A 20,155-nucleotide genomic window follows, 5' to 3' on the forward strand; every position below is an offset into this window, starting at 1 on the left:
GGCAAGAGAAAAGAAAAAAATATGATGTATACATGAAATGAGCATTTTAGCCACATTCACAGAAACTTCCTGAAATGTTCTACTGACTTCTATCATTAATTTACACATGTGTTCTCAAAGATAAAATTATTTATTTAATAGTATTGCTTTGTAGAGCTACAGTAGGAGTCTTTCACTCAAAAGGGATTTTTTTTTGGCATGATACTTGTATTTAAAATTTTAACATTTTAATAAAACATTTCTTCAAGAAAAATTCACGAATTCATAAAATTAAATGCTATGGTAAAAAATATCTTCTTCCTCCAACAGAAAAATAATATATCCACTTAAAAATAGAAAGAATTAGAAAGCTCAATATGCATTATTGTTTTCTATACACATTTTATAAGAACTAATATTGCTTTATCTGCTTGGTTCAAAATATCGCAGTGTAATCTATAGCATATACATATGAAATAGGTCCTGGCAACGTGCACATTAGATTCACATAAGAAATTCTTCAAGTTCTCAGGGTGAGCTCTGCCCCCCTCTTGTGAGGTAGTGCATTGTATCATAACTTTTGATGTATTTCTTCATGCAACTTAATTGTTATCTTAGTCTGTTTTTACTACTAAACAGAAAAACCCAAGTAATTTAGGCGGTCATACTGTTTACTCGTTTAGGTTAAAATAAGTTTGATTTACCATTTCCAGCAAGATCCCAAATCATACGTGACAGAGGGGGAAAAAAGTATGTGGAAATGTGCTATGTATACACCACAGCTGTCTCCTAAGGAGAAGGCTACCCTGTGTTTTAATGAACACTTTGGTGAGTTAGCTTAAGGACCTCTGAGGGCAGAAGCAAGAGCTATTTTACTTTGCATAATAAAACTCAGGAGGCAGATCTGCAATGTAGAGTGTTTCTAAATTACATGCTATTAGTGCTCCATTGATTTCTTCAGTGAGAAATGCCATAGAATGAATCTAGTTAGAGGCTTTTATTAAATCCTAGAGCTTGGAGTCTACTAATAATACCTGTACAAACTTTTTATTTTTTAAAAAATAATGAAATCCTTATATTTCAAACACAGCTTGCTTTGAAATCCACCCTTATTCCCCATACAACAAAAATATTACATAGCTAATACGGGATAGTAATCTGACCAAGTGAACATTCTGTCAAAAGAGGGGCTAGCACACTTGATTCATCCACTTTGGGCTCTTTCCTTACTAGGCTCATATAAAGCCTGTTAATACTGGGCAGAGACCAAGTGGGGAATCAGACGAGATTCTCTAACTCAAGGAATAATGAAGATAACAAACTGAACACACACACACAACACTAGGCTACAAGCAGTCGGTGATTTTCTGTCTAAGCATTTTACACTCCATGTGTGGGCTGTACCAATATGCTAAAGAAGGTGGGAAATACTGCTTAAGACAAAAGCAAATCCAGTAAAACCATAATGAAAAAAGAAGGACGGCACGACAGGTCAAAGCCTGAAAAGTATAATGTGTTTACTTCTTTAGAAATAAGATGAAGAAAGTTAGCACGTGTTATGCAGAAAAACCTTTGCATCCTTGTAAGAATGCTGGAGGGTTTGCCAACGATGAATTGCATATGCATGTGCATACACACTCTTAAAAGTATATAATTTCTTTAATCAACAATCTATGACTGTCTTGTTTTTTAAGACAGTGCACTAGGCTCTGAGAATTTAGGGAACTGAGAGGTCCTGACAGTCTAGAGTTTGGGTTTTTGTAGAGTGGAGAGGGAAGGAGGAAGCTCAGAGAAACTGGAAAAGCGCAGGTCATGGTTTCAGGATTTATAAGTGCTTCAGATATTCACTATTTAAGAGCATAGCTAGATAGAAAAAGTTCCAACTCCTGGGATATTTAAACCCTATTTGTTTGTTAGTTTATTTCTCTGTAGGAGGAATTAGCATGTAAGCATGAAGGGAGCAAAAAAATAATTGAACCTCACTGAATTGTGATGTTGCCAGATCGTTATCTAGGAGCCGTGTTTGGAAACAATTTTTTTTTTTTGGTTTGGAAACAATTTTAATTGCTGCTTATCATCCTGATAATATACTTTTCCTAAAAAGACGTGAAACAACTCATATTTTCAATTTCTGATGTGTTTGGGCTTCAATGTAACCAGATAATTTTAGTGCTTCATCCACCTGGCCTGTCCATGAATCAAGTCACAAGTGTAGAGTTGTCTTGATATATGGCCAGCCATATATGTAATTTTGCTTTAACAGATTTAATAAATTATGAGGGAGAATGATATACTTTACTTTTACTTTCACAGAATGTTTATTTTTTCCCTTAGAGAAGCTTTAAGGAAACATATATCAAACCCAATCCCTTCTTAATCATTTTCTTGCTATAACTTATAAAGGAAAAGGAGTGCTAGAGACCTCTCTCCAGACTACCACGGTGCCCGCCACGCGTTATTTCCTCTTTCTTCACCCCTTGAGTGGCAACATAGCCACTGGCTGTGCAGGGATTATGGCAGATCTGACCCTGGATAATCCCTTAGCCACTTATTGCCGTATTTGATTGCAATCACTCATCGACTTTTGAGGGTCCTAAAAGAGTGACTCCAGTTACCACCTTCGTCTTTTCCAGCCCACTCACATTGAAGAATAACACTGAGGTCCACTTTCCATAAGATTCCTGAACTATCCAATCTGAGACATTCACTGGAACCAACTTCACCTCAGGGTATGTGCTAGGGAAGAGAGGAGTACATCAGGAAGAAACTCTTGGAACATTATTCGTTTGCTTATTTGTTTGTTTTGGTTAGCAAGTCAAGTTCAGAAGAAATCGGAGCGTGGAAACGGACATTTTCAGATTTTTACAGAAGTGCCTGTTGCTTTCAAGGTCTCCCTGTCACTGTGATTTACAGATACACTCTATTCATCTTATTCTTTATCATGTAATCACTGATTGAAACACACACACGCACACCGTCCCAACTATAACCATTAATTTTAAGACACTATGCAGTCAACCAATCACCCCTAAAGAAAAATGACAATAATAAAAATATCACTTTCCCAACTGCTCCATTTTCCTCTCAAGAAAAAGGAGTACTTTAAAGGTAGATTTCTAGAGAAATGTAACCCAAAGGAGCAGGAGAAGTAGTTTGAAATTCTAGACAATAAGATCAAATATGGTGTCGGGGGTGATTTCAAGGGTAGGCAAGCCTTTCAAAACATCTCGGAGAGCAATAATGTTACCTAAGTTGCTATCTTCCCTTTCTATATATAGAACTAGTCTTGGCGTAGGTAGTAAATCAGAAATGATTGCCCTCTTGTATTTACTATAAGCATCCTCTGTGCCAGTATACACTGACCTACTTGAACTGGATGAGATTAAACTCCAGTTGCAATCCAATTTGAAAGTGGGCAAGAGATGGGAAAGGTGTGATTTACAGATGCTAGGAGGGTCAGACTGTAAATACATCTTTTTACATCAACTGACACCTGTTTTAAATTGCATCAAAGGTATTGTTTTAGTCAGTGAAAATTTTAAGGAATTTCTATTTATAGCCCCAACTAGCCCAAATGTTAGCTATGCCCTTGTATTTAGGTAAAAATATCTTGACGGTAATATTTTTTCTTACCTTCCAGCTATTTTTATTCATGACAACTCGAAACCTCTAAGAAAAACTTCTGCTAACTTTTGGATTTGTTGTAGCATTACTTTGTGGCCTTCTTAGTGTCTTGCACTAAGCTTTGTCAAATTTCCCTGCTCTGAACCACATTGCCTCCTTCTAGTTCTCGCTTTCAGCCCCCCTACTACCAAAAATAAACCATTTGTGGGAGAATTATCTAAGATTTTTCGAGGGAGATCCAGTGGAATTGTTTCTTCACTCATTGCTTGACTACCTGCTACCCATGTTTCTCTTCCTATTCTGTCGATTTTCCTCACCGCTCCAATCTTCATATAGAAATTTTTTTAAAATATAGTAACATGATAAATTACTGCCAAACCTATTGTTTTTCACTTCTTATAGGCAAATTCTAGTAGCACCTGCACAGAAAGTTGTAATCTTTACGTATATTACAAGAAACTGACATTTAAATTTTTCTCTCTTCAAAATGGTGCCAAAAATAAAACACAGTCAATTAGGTAAATGTCCATTCTTTTTGAGATTTGATCTTTAACCCAACCACTGTAACACAACCATTTTTCTGAAAAAAATAAACTTATTTTTAAATTATTTTTTAATTTCTGGATAATTAAAAAATTGATAACAAAAAACATTAGATTCCCATGCACTGGCCATATCATAAAAATTTTAAGAGTAGTAGAACTATAATATTATTCAAATATATCTATGTACATGTAATGATATAATAACTTAATTCTTTGGATTCAAATTATGAGTAAAATAGTGAAACATGTTGCTTTACATTTGTAGAGCACTTCTGATTAAAAAGATAATGAATTATTTCAATTTCTATGACATTAAATAGATATCATTGACTCTTCTGAGAATTACACATGCATTTTTATTTTTAATAGTCTCTTTTAATCTTACCTATCTGGATATTTTGTACATAGAAGAAGATAAAATTATAAATTAAAATTCTTCATATAAGAAATTTATATTTCTCAGGTCATTATAAAACACTCCTTTTGTAATGCATAATCTCTTCAACTTTAGAACTATGATTCATGGTTCATTAATGACTTGTTGAAATTTAAGATTTTTTCAAGAAAATTTTCTATTAACTGCCAGTCTGAAAAATGTCTGTTTAGTAATACATTGCCAGTTAACTGAATGCACAATGAGTTATTAATGTGAAAAATACATCATTTATTATATATTCAATGACCTATTTTAGTTTAAAAATACATAAGATATAAAATGTTTTTTTCTTACTTAAAAGCAAAAAGGCACGTAATTGTACAGTGATTTCAATCAATGTATTTCAATAAGCATCAGAAAACCATTGGTGTTATTAACTAAATTTCAAGTAATTTATATTTTCTCTAAATATTTAGGGGGTGGATTAGCCAACTCACACTCAGATGTATTAAAAATATCTAATATGGAGTTTTAATAACCTTTTAAAAATAAACTCTGAGTCAATAAGTATTAATCAGTCCCTTTCAGAAGCTCAGGAACTATGGGGGAGACAGGAGTGTAAAATACCCTCTCTCATCTTCCAGGAATTTTAGTTTAGTTAAACTAAACTGTATTCACAGTTGGAGCTAACAGACACCAGCCTTAAAGAATGGTTGCACGCTGGTCTCGAGTTTTTCTGCACCATCTCCTGGGCAAGCGCTCATATTCAAGAAAGAGACAAGGACACCAGCTTGGTTCATGAGCCAGAGCTCAACACTTTAGAGACCATTTTGATTTAGATCAAACATATGTTGCATTGGTGTGTCTGGTTGAGCTCAGCCTAGGGCTCAGGTAATCTTCTGTTGTCTGAAGAGAAGGAATGTGTAAATATCAATAAAACCCAAAGAAGTTATTTTCATTAATAAGCTCTTATGCTATAGTATAAAATAGAAATAATGGTATGTGGCCTGGACTGTGTCAAACGGAACGGGATGGAATTCAGCTGAGGAGCTGAATGAATGTGTGGTACCAGGCCAACATTCTCAGGCATCTTTTAAGTGAAAATTAATCTCCTGAAATTCAAATTCCTCAGGACACTCAGAAAGGTACCTACATTAGGCTCTGAAGAATTTCTACAGTGCTGAGAACTTCCAACTGTCTTAAAAAGTGAAATAATGATTCACATTATTTTTAAATAATGATTTAAAAATAAAATCCAAATGATTGGTATTTTTAAGCTACAAGTTTATCTTTTAGTATAGATGTGAAGTAATTTTGTTTCTCTTAAATTCTTCAGTTTTGATTTACATTACAGACTAAACAAACCTGAAAATTATAGATAACAGAAAAAAAAAAAAAGAAAGAAACCAAGCAGAGAAAAAAATACTTTTAGCAAAACTGTAGCTAACTGCAGGGTAGCCCTTTCTCCAGTGTAGATTATGAGTAGTTTTGACACTACTATTATGGGCAGCTTAATTTGCAAACATTATGTTACTGCAGTGCCTAGAAAGAAATGAAGTAAGCTGGCTTAAGTCACATTTGCCAACGGCAAATGGTGCTGCTGGGGCATTCAGGCTGAGACCTGTCTGACAGGAGATGTAAGCCCTTCTTCCTATGTACTGCTTCCATACACACCATTCCTGTGTGCTTGAGGCCGCGCTGGCGGCCTGTCAGATCTTGCGTTAGACGCTGAGAAATCAGGTACATAAGAAATACCTTCTTCCCTCAATGCTATGCAGAGTCTGGTTTAGGAAAGAGTATAACACTTCCTTCTTTATTTCCATTCTTGTGAGAAACATGAATTAAGTCCCTACCAGTTTTGAGGCACTAAGGATATAAAATCCCGACGCATGTCCAGAAGTTTTTGAGACACAGGAGATATAAATTATTTGAAACGAGAGAGTAGCAATCTGAGAGAAAGGCAGATTAGTGTGATGAGGGGTCAGAGGAAGAAAACTAATATGAATTAAATACATATTATGTGTCAGATCTTCTGCCTGGCCTGGAATATACACTCAACACAATAGTCAGAATATAGTCTCAAATTCTGTTAAAGACAATTCTTAAAAAGAGCAACCTCAGGACACAAGCCACATTTACGTAGGAAAAAATGTTCCATGAATTGGTAAGAGAAAAGACCGTATCTATCCTTCAGGTTTTCCTGATGTGGAAAAGATCCCCATTATGTTACAAATATTTTTCATATTTAACAGTTTAGTTTTGGAAACGCATGCTAATTTTTACTCTTACTTTTCACTTTAGCAGTAGGGATAATTACTGTGAAATAGGAATTATGATGATCATTCACATTTATTAATATGGGACTCTATATGCTGGTAGAATTGCTATAATTTAATATAGAATTCTGACAAGTATTGGCAAAACACCTATGCATTTGACTATATATCTCTAAAAGAAATAAAGACATTTAAAAATATCCTCAAGCATTCTTTTCAGTGTTTCTCACAATATATAGAAATAACTGAAATAAAATTTTGCCTTACATGTGTTCACATTATTTGCATGTCCCTCTAATTATTATTAGCTCCAACTTCAGCTCTGTAATAATCATTTCAACCCTCAAGAGATGTTATGTTCTGCCAGCATATTATACAATACATACAAGCCCAGAATCACACATGGTATTCACTGCATCCAGACAAAGTTAAACTCCTGCCTCTAGTAGCGAATTTACCTTGATGATCCAATTTACTTGTTATAGGGGAAAAGAAATACCCCAAATGGTATACTATTAACCATATGTGTCACAGACATAGGAATTTTGACCCAAATAATTGTGTTAATAGTGCATTTAAAAAAAAAATAAGCAAAATTGATAATAGTATATTAAATACAGTAACAGGGAATAGGAGAATGAGATAAATAAAAGCAAATGTTACATATTAAATTATTTATCAGTAATAATTTATCAGTAACTTGAAAATAACAAAAAGATATTTATTAAACATAACACTCAATGCCAATTAAATAAAATTTTATCCTCAACAGATAAGTATAAGAACATTATATATTTTTTAGATATCACCTAAAGAGGGGCCATTTTCAGTTTCTCTGCTGATTTCTTCAGTCTCTTAACTATTATAGTGCTTGCACTCGGACCTAAAGATTATTACTTTAACGCAAATGCAAATACTTTTCAAATATGCTGCATTTCCAATAAGTTCTACTTATTTTCCATAAAAACATTGTGACAGTACATTATAATTTTTAATCACTTTATTGCTGAGCACATAATAGGTATTCTGAAAATAATAATCAGTTGCTTGACAAATATATTAAACTCCTTGAAAACATATACTTGGCTGTCCAAAGAACAGTTTCTATATCATATCTTGACTGTGAGCCCCAATTCTAATTTATGAATCTCCCTTTTTACTTTTGCAAGTTGAATTTTTCACTCTTTCAGAATTCTTACAACTCCAACTTTTAGACAAGAAAATTTTCACGTTAATTCAAGAGAAACAAATATACACAAGAACCAAATAATGGCTCATATAACATATCTGAAGCAGTTTCCTCCCATCCAAATCCCCTTGTAATAGAGAATAAAATATTAGTTTGGTTCAGATTCACTAACATTGCTAAGCAATACTTTAAATACTTCAATAAAATATCAAGAGACATAGTATTAGAAATTGTGAATATCCAAAGTCTCCCCCTGTTAAGTATTTAAACCACTTCTGTGAACCTTTAGAGTGATGTCATTAGGAGTTGTTACTTTTTTACCTCTTGTGAACACACAGAGAGATATAACACGCCCACACATTTTCTCAAAGTGCAGAACTCACACATTTCATTTCAACTTACTATACTCCCTGATACAATGTGATATTCATTTCTAAATGGGCAAAACAATACAAGAATGTTCTTATAATATGTTGAATAGATGTTGATGTGAGTGGCCCTCTTCTCTGAAAGGAACTCAGGCCAAGTTCGAACAACAGCATTTTGCAAAAGCCTAATCCGAAGACCTTAAGAGCAATTTGCCAAAATATTAACCGTAAGACTGATTTAAAAATGCAAGCATACCTTTATAGATTCACTTCTCAATTACACATAAAAGGAAAGAGAAGACAGGAAATTCATCACTAGTGCTGATCAATAAAAGTTCATCAAGCAGACGAGACAGAGCTACAGTTACAATTATGTGTGTATCGGTGGCATAACTGAATTTTTCTGCTGGTGATTTCCCGTGGCTTTCTACCAAGATTAGAGAGAAATCTACAAGCCAATGCTCGTCTGTGCACTCACCTCACGTGGGTGATGAGGAGGGAGGCGGTGGGGATGAAGAAGTCGTCCGCTCGGTCGAACTGCTTTCCCACGGGCTGGGTGTGGATGGTGTGATGTGGCGCGTCCCCGCTGGCCAGGGTTATCACCTAAACACAGCACCACATTTAGATCTTGGCCGTGCAGGCCCTTAATGGGATCTTTGTTTTCAACCTCAAAATTAGTACACCGTTAAGCAAATCGCAATTCTGCGTTTGCTTATTTTCTGTGTAAAAGTTTCTAAAAGAAAAAAAATGGGAAACATCTTTTTCTTGAACAATTTCTGCCTAAAAGATAAAATAAATATACGTATAGGTAACTCCTGCCTTATAAAAATGTTATTGCTATAATAAGAGATATGAAAGCAAGCGTACACATGCCGTAAATGAGATGCTGGCTTTCTTTTCTTTCTACTTCTTCCCTTCCTCTCTTTCTCTCTCTCCCCCTTCCTTCCTTCTTTCCTTCCATCCTTCCATCCATCCTTCACAACTTGATTGAGGAATAAATGATATATTAAAAAAAAACCTCCCCCTCCTATACAACAGAGTTGTAAACATAGGACAGGAAACTCTAAAATATATCATTTGAAATATTTTTGCCCTTAGAAATCTTAGAATAGATTACATATTTTAAAAATTTCTCTTTTATAAATTGAAAATGATAAAGTTGAGTAAGTTTTAATCAAAGAGGTCTCTTCTAACTATTCGTCATTAATTGGTTTTTAAAACTTCCATAGTTCATTAAAGAAAAGATCACTACATTTAAGCTCTTTTATCCCTTATATCCCATTTTGCATGAAATTCTATCAGTTCTTTCTTCTGATTTCTCATACCTTCACAGCTGTCCTATTGTCCCTGCTGCACAACCATTGTTCTGTGTTAGCTTTTTAAAGTATTTTCCTGCCTTTATTTTACCGCTTTTAAATCCTTTCTACATATGGGCACCAAATCAAACTTCTTAAACTTTTGACTGCCTAAGTTAAATAGACTTTCTTCCCTCAAAACTGAGTGTCTTCCTTTGGTTTTTAGGACAAAAGGAGATAGCATTTTTAGTTTTTTTTTACCCTAAAAAGTTGATTTTTGTTTATTGCAATGAGCATAATTTCACTGAGTTACATTGGGAATTGCCAAGTTCAAGAAAATAGAGTAATTATTATAATAGTCAAGAAAGGCTCAGTCATGTTACAGTCACAAACCAAAACAAAGCAGAAACAAATCTTTACTTCTTTACTACTTACTTCTTTATTTTTTAATAATAAAGACTTTTGTTTCATACCTCTTACTTTCCCAGAGGGCTTTGGCAGGATATCTATTGTTTTTAGCGTTTTTAATTCTGTTTTCCATGTGGAAAGAGCAGCTAACTACCTTGAATGTTTCCATTCATGAAAGACCTCTTTTGCCTAAACTAATCATATGGCCTCACCCAACCAAAGGAAGCCCCCCCCCACCATGTGCCCAGAGGAAGAGAGAACCAAAGTATGTGATAACACTTTAAAGATACTCTACCTATTTTATTAATGAGTAACAATGAGAAAGTCCTCACTGGATTTTAGCCATTCATAATTATGCCTATAAGACTTTAATAAAACTCAACAGGGGTAATAACAATGGAACTCCCCAAATTTTCTTCCCTTCAGATTGTATAGAGGTACATAATTCTCAAGCTGCATGTACGTGTATTTGAAATTAATAATAATACTTAGACTGACAGCAGCAATAATAATACTTACTGAGAGCTTGCTATGGGCCAGGTAACACTTAAACAACACTATAATGTGTGTATTGCACCCCAAACTTACTGACGCAAAAATATTTCACGCCACTGAAGGCAGATTAACTGGACTTCTCTTCTGCGCTTGGCACCGTCCTAGGTTGTAAAAAATACAAAGCCACTTCCCCAGTTCCCCTCAGTCTGGACTTTGATGGGTTGATGTCCTTCTCGCTGCTGGAATTGAGCAGGGAGTGGTGAATTGCCAGGGTCGGGACTGAGCTCACTGAAGGACACAGATTGATCTGTGATGCACCTCAATCAATAAGCCCAATCTTGCAACAATTCTGAACTCATTTCTAACAGCATCCTGCTGCTGGCCTGTCTTTATGTGATGCCTGCTGCAAACCCAGAGCTACCACCTCCTATTGTCACCCCATCTGGCTGGGTCCTACTTCCTGGCCAATGGAAGAACACAAGGACTTTATCCCAAGTTGTTTCCTGGGGATATTTTTTTCTCTAATTGTTGTGCGTTTACAAGACATTACACACAGGTTGCAAAACTGTGCAGATGACAGACTAATGAGTTTTAGATTTTTACAGAATTTCTTAAGCTTTCATAAGACATAAGTGCTCTTTAAAAAGAAAAACATACTATGATAAATATTCAGACTTCATCTGAGAACACTAGATGGAAAATCACTGTCTTAAACACCTAAAATTATGTCAGTTTATGGGTATTAATTAATTATAAATGTCACAGAAAATAAAACATATTGCTTTCATAATTGACAAAGATGTACAGATTTAATTATACTCAACAGGAAAACACAAAGGAGGGCTTTCAGATCCTTGATAAAATGTTTTGCACCTTCAAGGGTGAGAGGGTCCCATTATAAGATATAACACATTAGGGCTAAAAAGTTACTTCCTAGCCCTCAAGACCTGGCGTCAATCTCTCTTTCCAGTCTAATCTTTCACCATCATGGCACAGGGACACTCTAGCAAAAATGAGAGCTTGACCATGTTTTTGGTTTCAGTTCAATTTCTCCAGAGGAAAATCTGTTCCCCTTTCAAACAAATCTCAAATCTCATTTCTTTTGAAGATATTTTCTGGTAATCCTGTTGGGAGACAATTATCCATAAATATCTTGACGTTTCTGCAGAGTCCAGTCTTTCTGAGCAAAAAGCATGCCACCTTGGTTAAAGGATGATCGTGCAGCAAAAATGCCTTTGGAAGCTAGAGATAGAGTATTTCTCCTGAGACATTTAGAGACTTGACTCCTCTGAGCCAATTACTGAGGTGCCAGGGTACTGACCTTCCCCTGGAGAGGATTTGCATGCTTTCCAGACTAATAATCTCTTCTCTCTCACATGAGACGGTGGGTTGAGGTGCCAGCAGCCTAAAATAACTTAGAGACACATGATTCCAGGCTCCTCCTGCAGTAGGACTGTGCTGGTCATTAAGGGTGACACTAGCCTCTCACCACATCACCCCATAGGGGTTGGGGCCAGAGAATAAATACTAACAGGCTGCATGGGTAAGAAACGGTCTGTTCTCTGATCCAGAGACCCTGTGTTTCCTGCCGGTCTGTCTATCATCTATGATCTATCTATCTATCTATCTATCTATCTATCTATCTATCACCTATTTATCATCTATCCGTCCTATACATACATAAATACACACACACACTCTTCATGTAAAAAAGTCTTGTTGTATGTCGTATTTTAAGAGTAATTCTCAGTTCTTACATTTTATATTTTCAGTTGTGAAAGTAACCTTTCACTTCCACCCACCAAGTATTTTAAAAATTCACTAAATCTTATTAGCATAATTTTTATTAGACATTCAGAGAAAAAGAACCTGTTTTTAGATGGCTGGACAATGTGTGGGAAGTTTCTCATCAACTCTACAGATAGTCACTGCCAAAATGTGTATGTATGTACATATACCTCTATCTGTCAATTTCTCATGTAAACAATTTCAGAGCATAAGCAAATTTCACAAAAATGACAGTACATATTCCCAATTAGAAGTGAACCTGCACTCAGATAGTAAAGTACTATGTGTTTGGAGAACACTGGGGACCTGCTTTGAGACTGTCTAACTCTCCTGGTCTCTATCTCACAGGACCCATCCTCCAGGCCCCATTTAAAAGAGATGGAAACAAGAAAATTCTCAGGAAAATTTGAGGGAGGTAGGAAACGTAAATCATAATATTTTTTTCTTAATGGCTTCAGCTTTGTCATCATAGGTTATTCTTTTTGCATATGAATCTAATGTTTGGAACGTCTGAACTAAAATATTTTCCAAGCAAAAAAGTACTTGAGAATCAACATTTTTTCCCCTTACTGTGAAGATCTAGGTGGAAGAATATCATTGTTAAATGGTTATGTGTCCAATTAGATATTGAAAGGTTTAAAGATCATTATTTTCTCAAATATACTGAAATGTACTTACCTGTAGTGTTGGAGAAGTCTTTTCCATGGTACCCCAGCTTAGCACCCAGACTTGATCATGTGATTTGTCGTAGTGTAATTTAACAGGGATGGGGTCTGTGCTTACTGCCTGTAATAGATAGAAGTTGAAAAAGTTTTCAGACCGAAGTATTAGTTTAAAACTAGGCCAAAAATTATAGAAAAATCCAAGAGTTTAGATGTCAGATTAAAAATGTATGTTGCCAATTATCTAATTTTCTAAACCTTTATTTGATTAATTTGGAAATATGATACTTTACTCAAATATATTTTTGCACAATTTTATATAGTCTTACATTCATTCATTACCTATGCAAATTGTGTTTAATGGAGAAGCTATTTAGAAACTCAAGATATAAATGATTAATATGTGCATTTTAATCAACTGCTGAGTACAGGTAAGAACTATATTTATACTCTTAGATTTTTCTATCCCACTGCTGGTTATGGGACTTGACCATTTATAATGCTAAAATGCCAACAATCTGATATATGGTTGTAACTCTAATAACAGATTACCTAATTTAGTTTCCTTAATGAGAATTCTAAAGCCACAGAAAAAGAAGCAATTTTCTGTATCGTACTTGATACGGTAAATGTATTTTTCTGCTAATATTTATAATATCTAGCATTTACTGAAAACAAAACTTCCAAAACACACATTGCTGCCAGAAAGGTATTTCACTCACCTTAATTCCAAGCTATTTATATCATAAGCTAATATCTTTTAGAAGTAATTTCCTGCAATATTAATAGTTCCACATTTTCTAATTTAATAACATAGAACAAATTGTTTTTAGTAAAACAACCTTTATCCAATATTGAAAACATTTCTTTCCAAGCTCTACTGAATATCCTTAGAGAATTTCCCAAGTCCTAGTTTACAATGTAATTCTCTTCTCAGTGGATTAAATGTAAACCATAGTTGTAGCTGAATATATAGAGATTCATATTTTAACTAACACTTTGGCAATTTAGTCTTATTAAAGTATTTCTTTTCTGAAATCTTGCCCTGTATTTTATCTATTTAAAATTCTCAATATTCCTGGATTAGAATTAATTACTGGATTTCTGAAAAGACCTATTTAAGCATTTCTGTATGTGTTCTCACCCCTTTCTTTCTGGCTAACAGAGCCACGATAACATTTTGGGTTCAGGTGGGCAGTGATGTTCTCAGGGAAGGTAGCCCACCTGAGGACCAGCAGAGATTTAAGCCAATGACTAATCTTATTCCCCTTTGACAAATGTGAAACTTCCCAGACTCTCTAGAGGTGAGGGGTAGTCACATGGCACATCCTAGTTTACACATTGTGAAGATTAAGGTGATGAATGATTCTGAGAGTGAAGCATTTCCATCGAAAGAGACAATAGCAGAAGGAGACCTCCAGGCACCACACTTTCTTCTTCTTCCTGCTTTGAATGCTGTCAGATGAGGATATTAAGCCTCAATTTCTAAAGCCATTTTGAGGTCATGAAACAATAAGCTTAAGAAGGAAAAACCACCACTTTGAGGATTTAGCGGGAGAAATATGAAAGGAGACTGAATTCTCCATGATAGTCTTGAATTGGGGCACAAACCTAGAATAACTATCCCGAGACTTGATGTTATTTGGGATAACTATACGGTTCTACTGCTTGAGGAATAGCTGGTCTGGTATTTGGTGAATCGTACTCAAGTGAATGCCAGTCGTTTCATTTCGATTCTTCATGTACTGATCAATAATTTCAACGGGTATATAGCAAAAGAGCCATCATTAATCATTACACTAATAACAAAGCGGTAAGATTCCTTTGAGTTTTTCATATTTTTCCCTTTATATGTTAAACCTGATCTATGTAGGATTATAATAGCCTATTTCGCATGCAACTTAAAATGGAATAATCTTTAGGCATTTAAAATATTAAAGATAAAATAATTCAGTAGGCAACAAAAGCAGCAATAACAAAAAGACCTCACTGTTAATCAATTGTTAGGATACGGTTATAAAAATAGCAAAGATCCTTAGATAACTTTATAAAGTAGGGAACAGTTTGAATAAAAAATTTCAGTTTGCCAGCTCTCATAAATTTCTTTTCACTTGGCCCTCCGTAAATATTATCTTGTAAGGACATACCACAATCCATAGGTTCTGTTAATGTCCCCATAAGACGTGATAAGAAAACTGAGACACTTATCTTACTGGCAGTCATCCAGCCAGTGAACAGCAAGCCTGGGATTTGGGTCTGAGTTCTTTCCCAAAGTGGGAACCTCCCTACCTATGAAAGACCACTCCTCCTAGTTGACAGTTTCATTCCTGACAATGTGTGGATATGTTGCCCTCTTATTTATGCTTCATAGATAAGAAACATTCTTTTGGGTTCTTTTCTTTTGGAGGGTGAAGAGAAACCCATGGGACCCAAGTGTATGCAGTATCATTTGTATAAGCAGTACAATCCCAGGGGAGAATCACTGAGAGGCAGTATATACCATGCTTATGAGCATGTATTCTGAAGCTGACTTCAAATCTTAGTGTCTTCACTTAAATTTAAATAATAATAACTTGGGAACTTACTAATGCTTTCTGTGGCTCAGTTTCCTCTATAATAAAATGGAGACAGTAATAACACCTACTTCAAAGGGTTGCTGTAAATATTGGGTGAGGCAGTAAATATAAAGTGCTCAGGTATGCCTGATGAAGGCTAAACATGATGGAAATACCACTGCTCCTACTATTAGAAAAACTAACTGAACTAGAGTATTTTCATGACAGCATTACAGTGTTTTAGAGATGTAACGCCCTTATTTAGCAAATGAAGAAACTAGAAGAGGTTATTTACTTTAATAATCCCAGTCTCTGCCCTGGAAGAGTTTATAGGTGAGAGGGTGAAAGAAGAATTTAAAATAACTTGACGCACGTCACAAAATAAAAGTAAGGGCCAAATGCCTTGGAAGCTCAGACGAAGGAGTACAGAGCAGGACGGGGGAGAAGGGGAAGTGAGGCTTTAATTGAGCCTTAAAGTACAAACATTTTCTTTTATAAATGGCAGGACAGAGACAATTTTTTATTTATCTTATTTTTTTTTAATTGGGGGATATTTGCTTTACAATATTGTGTTAGTTTATGTTGTACAAAAGAGTGAATCAGCTATATGTATACCTATATCCCCTCCCTCTGCGTCTCCCTTCCACCCCTCCCATCCCACCCTGCTAGGTCATCACAGAGCACTGAGCTGAGCTCTCTGTGCTACACTGCAGGTTCCCACTGGCTATCAATTTGACACATGGTAGTGTATTTTTTAAAGTTAAGTTATGAGAATATATTTCAGGAGGTGTCAGAAGGCAGTTCACAATTAAATTCCTTCAAATAAGTGGAGATATACATTTTTGAAGGAAGAAAATATCAATTTTCAAAACAACTTCAGAATTTGAAAGGAAAAATCTATTTACAAGTTTTCAAGTGTGCAGATACAAAACGTTTTACGGAGGAAATGTTGACATGGTTTGCAGCAAGGAAATCATACAACAATGACAAAAATATGTGCAAACAACCGTATTCAGAATCATCTTTCCATAACCCAGTTTTCAGTCAAAAAACAGAAATTTTCCTACTTAAATGGCCAATGTTTGAAAGGGATAAATTACAGGTGTTGACTTTTATAAAATATCCGCTGGTCTACTTTGGAAATTAAACGTTCAATTTAGACCATTAGCTTCTGAAAAAGAGAAAGGCACTATATTTGACACACACAAGAAATTCGTGCCACAAGTAAGCCTGTAAGCCTGTGTTATAAAACAGATCTTATTTTTGAAAAAGATAGTACAGAGTCTATTATCCTTAACGGTCCTCTTTCTCCTCTACTTCCCATGCTCACGCCCCAGCTGGACCTGCCATCCAAACACTGAGCCCTTTGCAGCTCCTGCCCTGCTTAGACCACACAGGGGGGCTCTATCACCCCCAACCTCATCTCCTGGTTTCCACCCTTCAACTTTCTACTTGTCCACTTTCTCGACAGATTCGTCAGAGTGATTTGTTTTCTTTTCTTTTCTGGTGAGCATTAGGCAGATCATGGCACCAATTTGCTCAAAACACAATGTCTTCTCATTTCCCTCAGAGTAAAAGCCAAAAGCCCTTATAATGACCTGTCGCTCCTGGCCTTCTTTCTCAGATCCTTCACCTTCCAGGCTCCCCCCGATGGCTCCAATCCAGATGCTCTGGCTTCCTTGCTGTTCATCCAACATGACGATCACACTTCTACTTTTTGGAGGCTTTTCCCCAGAACCAATCGCCTTCCCCAGACAACCCAGTGTCTACTTCTTGGACACCTTTGCTGAGAACTCACCTTGTGGGTGAGGCCAGCATGACCACTCTATTTAATAGTGTGACCAGCCTGCCCGTCATCTTTAACTTTCCCAGTCCCACCTGGTCTGCTCTGCCATTTTACCTTTTCCAGTGGCACTGGCCACTTTCCATATTGTAGAACTTACATATCATTTTTAGTATTCTTATTTTTTGTTGTTTGTCTCTAACCAGTGGGCTCTAGGCTCCAAGAAGGCAGGCCTTCTGTGTTTGTTTAGCTCAATGGTATCACTTATGCACTTAGAACAGTACCTTGTAAACTGTAGTATTCAATATATAATTAATGAACATCTACATCTACTTCACTGGGAAAAGCACATTGCAAAATTGAACAACATGACAAAAGGAACTATAATTAAGATCATGATTATTACTTTATATAACAAAGACAACAACATTCTGCACTAGGCTTGTTATGAACAAAGTTTTTGTCTAAATATTTTACAAATACAAATTATTTTTTTAATCTTCTTGACAGTTCTTTTGTTGACGTGTGCCCTATTGATATTTGTATAGATAAAAGTAAACAAAAGACTAAGGGTACCAATGTCCATCCCTACAGACTATATAAAATTCACATTCTCCTCTCAAGATAACTTCATTCCCACCATCCAATATACAGATAAATTCAGGTCTCCAACTTTGGTCCATATGTTAAATATTTATAAAATGTAATATGATTTTTTTAAGATAAAAATAAAAATAAACAATGTCTTGGGATTCCCTTCCCACAACTAGTCATCTTTCATTGCCCTTGTGTTGCATACATTTCGTTTGGAGACTATTAGTGTAAATATATTTTGTTTCTGCAGCCGTGGAGCATTTATCAAGAAAAACGATGTAAATCAATATGTAATGTTCAAGAATATGTGATTGGGAAAAAGCATTGCACATATGCTTATCTTTCACCTCAAAATTACTTTATGTGCATAGAATGCTCAATTAGTACTTAGTATAATTTGCATTTGACTACCAATATTATTTTGCTAGAAAAATTGTTTTCAAACTTTGCCTTGAGAAGCTTACAGAAACGAGCTTTACTCACAGCAGGTGCTTTGAACCGCCCCATAATAGAACAACGGGGCTCACTTTTGATCTGTTGAATGATTCTGTGAGACTCTGTTTAAATAAAATTTTCTGATACTATAGTTTGGAAATTTCTCTCCATCCCATAAACACTGTACTTTTCTGTACACAATAGCCTTTGCTTGGCCTGGTGATATTCAGATAATTAAGCCACAATCCTTCTTCCAAAGATTTACTGATTTATGAGACATATTCAGAAGTATCTTTCAAATAACTTAATATCTTGTTATTGTAATTAATAGTAGTCTAAATATTCAGATCCTAGAATCATATTTCTTATTTTCCCATGTAAGTACCATTTTCAGTGTTATATTATCATGATGGATTATATTCTTATCCTATTCCTTTGTAAAAATGTGTAAAATATACTACATAATGTAATAACAAAAAGTTTTTAGCTGTTGTAGCTTTATAAAGATCTTGATATTTTTTCTTTAATATTTTAAAACATTGTTTCAAACATTGAATAAGGATACAATTTACTTATAGTATGAGTTCTTTTTTTTTCTTTGTAGATCTATAAAATTTAACTCCCTCATAATCCCAACATACCTAGTGTGATACAAATTTATCAGTATTAGAGACCTTCAAGATGGCGGAGGAGTAAGACGTGGAAATCACCTTCCTCCCCACAAATACATCAGAAATACATCTACACGTGGAACAACTCCTACAGAACACCTACTGAACGCTGGCAGAAGACCTCAGACCTCCCAAAAGGCAAGGAAGTCCCCACGCACCTGGGTAGGGCAAAAGAAAAAGGAAAAAACAGAGACAAAAAATAGGGATGGGACCTGCACCTCTAGGAGGGAGCTGTGAAGGAGGAAAGGTTTCCACACACTATAAGCCCCTTTGTGGGCGGAGACGGGGGGTGGACGGAGGGGAAGCTTCAGAGCCACAGAGGAGAGCACAGCAACAGGGGTGCAGAGGGCAAAGCGGGGAGATTCCCGCAGAGAGGATCGGTGCCAAGCGGCCCTCACCAGCCCGAGAGGCTTGTCTGCTCCCCCGCCGGGGCGGGCGGGGCTGGGAGTTGAGGCTCGGGCTTCGGTCGGATCCCAGGGAGAGGACTGAGGTTGGCGGCGTGAACAAAGCCTGCAGGGGGCTAGTGCACCACAGCTAGCCGGGAGGGAGGCCGGGGAAAAGTCTGGAGTTACCGAAAGGTCAAGAGACCATTGTTTTGGGGTGCACGAGGAGAGGGGATTCAGAGCACCACCTAAACAAGCTCCAGAGATGGACGTGAGCTGCGGCTATCAACGTGGACCCCAGAGACGGGCATGAGACGCTAAGGCGGCTGCTGCCGCCACCAAGAAGCCTGTGCACAAGCACAGGTCACTATCCACAACCCCCTTCCAGGCAGCCTGTGCAGCCCACCACTGCCAGACCTGTCTGGGTGGCAACAGACTCCCTTAGGAGACCTAATGTAGAGGCAGGGCCAGATCCAAAGCTGAAACCCAGGAGCTGTGTAAACAAAGAAGAGAAAGGGAAATCTCTCCATGCAGCCTCAGGAGTAGCAGATTAAATCTTAATCAACTTGATGTACCCTGTATCTCTGGAATACCTGAATAGACAACAACTCAGTCCAAAAACTGAGGTGGTGGACTCTGGGAGCAACTGTAGACTTGGGGTTGGCTTTCTGCATCTAATTTGTTTCTGGTCTTATGTTTATCTTAGTTTAGAATTTAGAGGTTATTATC

General features: G+C 36.3%; 1 protein-coding gene across 3 annotated transcripts in view; it reads right to left on the reverse strand.

The window, feature by feature from the left end:
- FSTL5 (follistatin like 5) overlaps window positions 1-20,155 on the reverse strand; it is a 651,623-nt gene that overhangs the window by 31,222 nt on the left and 600,246 nt on the right. For all 3 annotated transcript variants that reach the window (XM_007471501.1, XM_007471503.1, XM_007471502.1), the window contains 2 exons: window positions 13,022-13,129; window positions 8,836-8,960 (listed from right to left, as the gene is read on the reverse strand). In XM_007471501.1, the coding sequence (XP_007471563.1) occupies window positions 8,836-8,960; window positions 13,022-13,129 (233 nt within the window). The remainder of the gene's footprint in view (window positions 1-8,835; window positions 8,961-13,021; window positions 13,130-20,155) is intronic.

The sequence above is a fragment of the Lipotes vexillifer genome, unplaced genomic scaffold (genome assembly GCF_000442215.2).
Source record: "Lipotes vexillifer unplaced genomic scaffold, Lipotes_vexillifer_v1.1 scaffold582, whole genome shotgun sequence".
Taxonomy (NCBI): domain Eukaryota; kingdom Metazoa; phylum Chordata; class Mammalia; order Artiodactyla; family Lipotidae; genus Lipotes; species Lipotes vexillifer.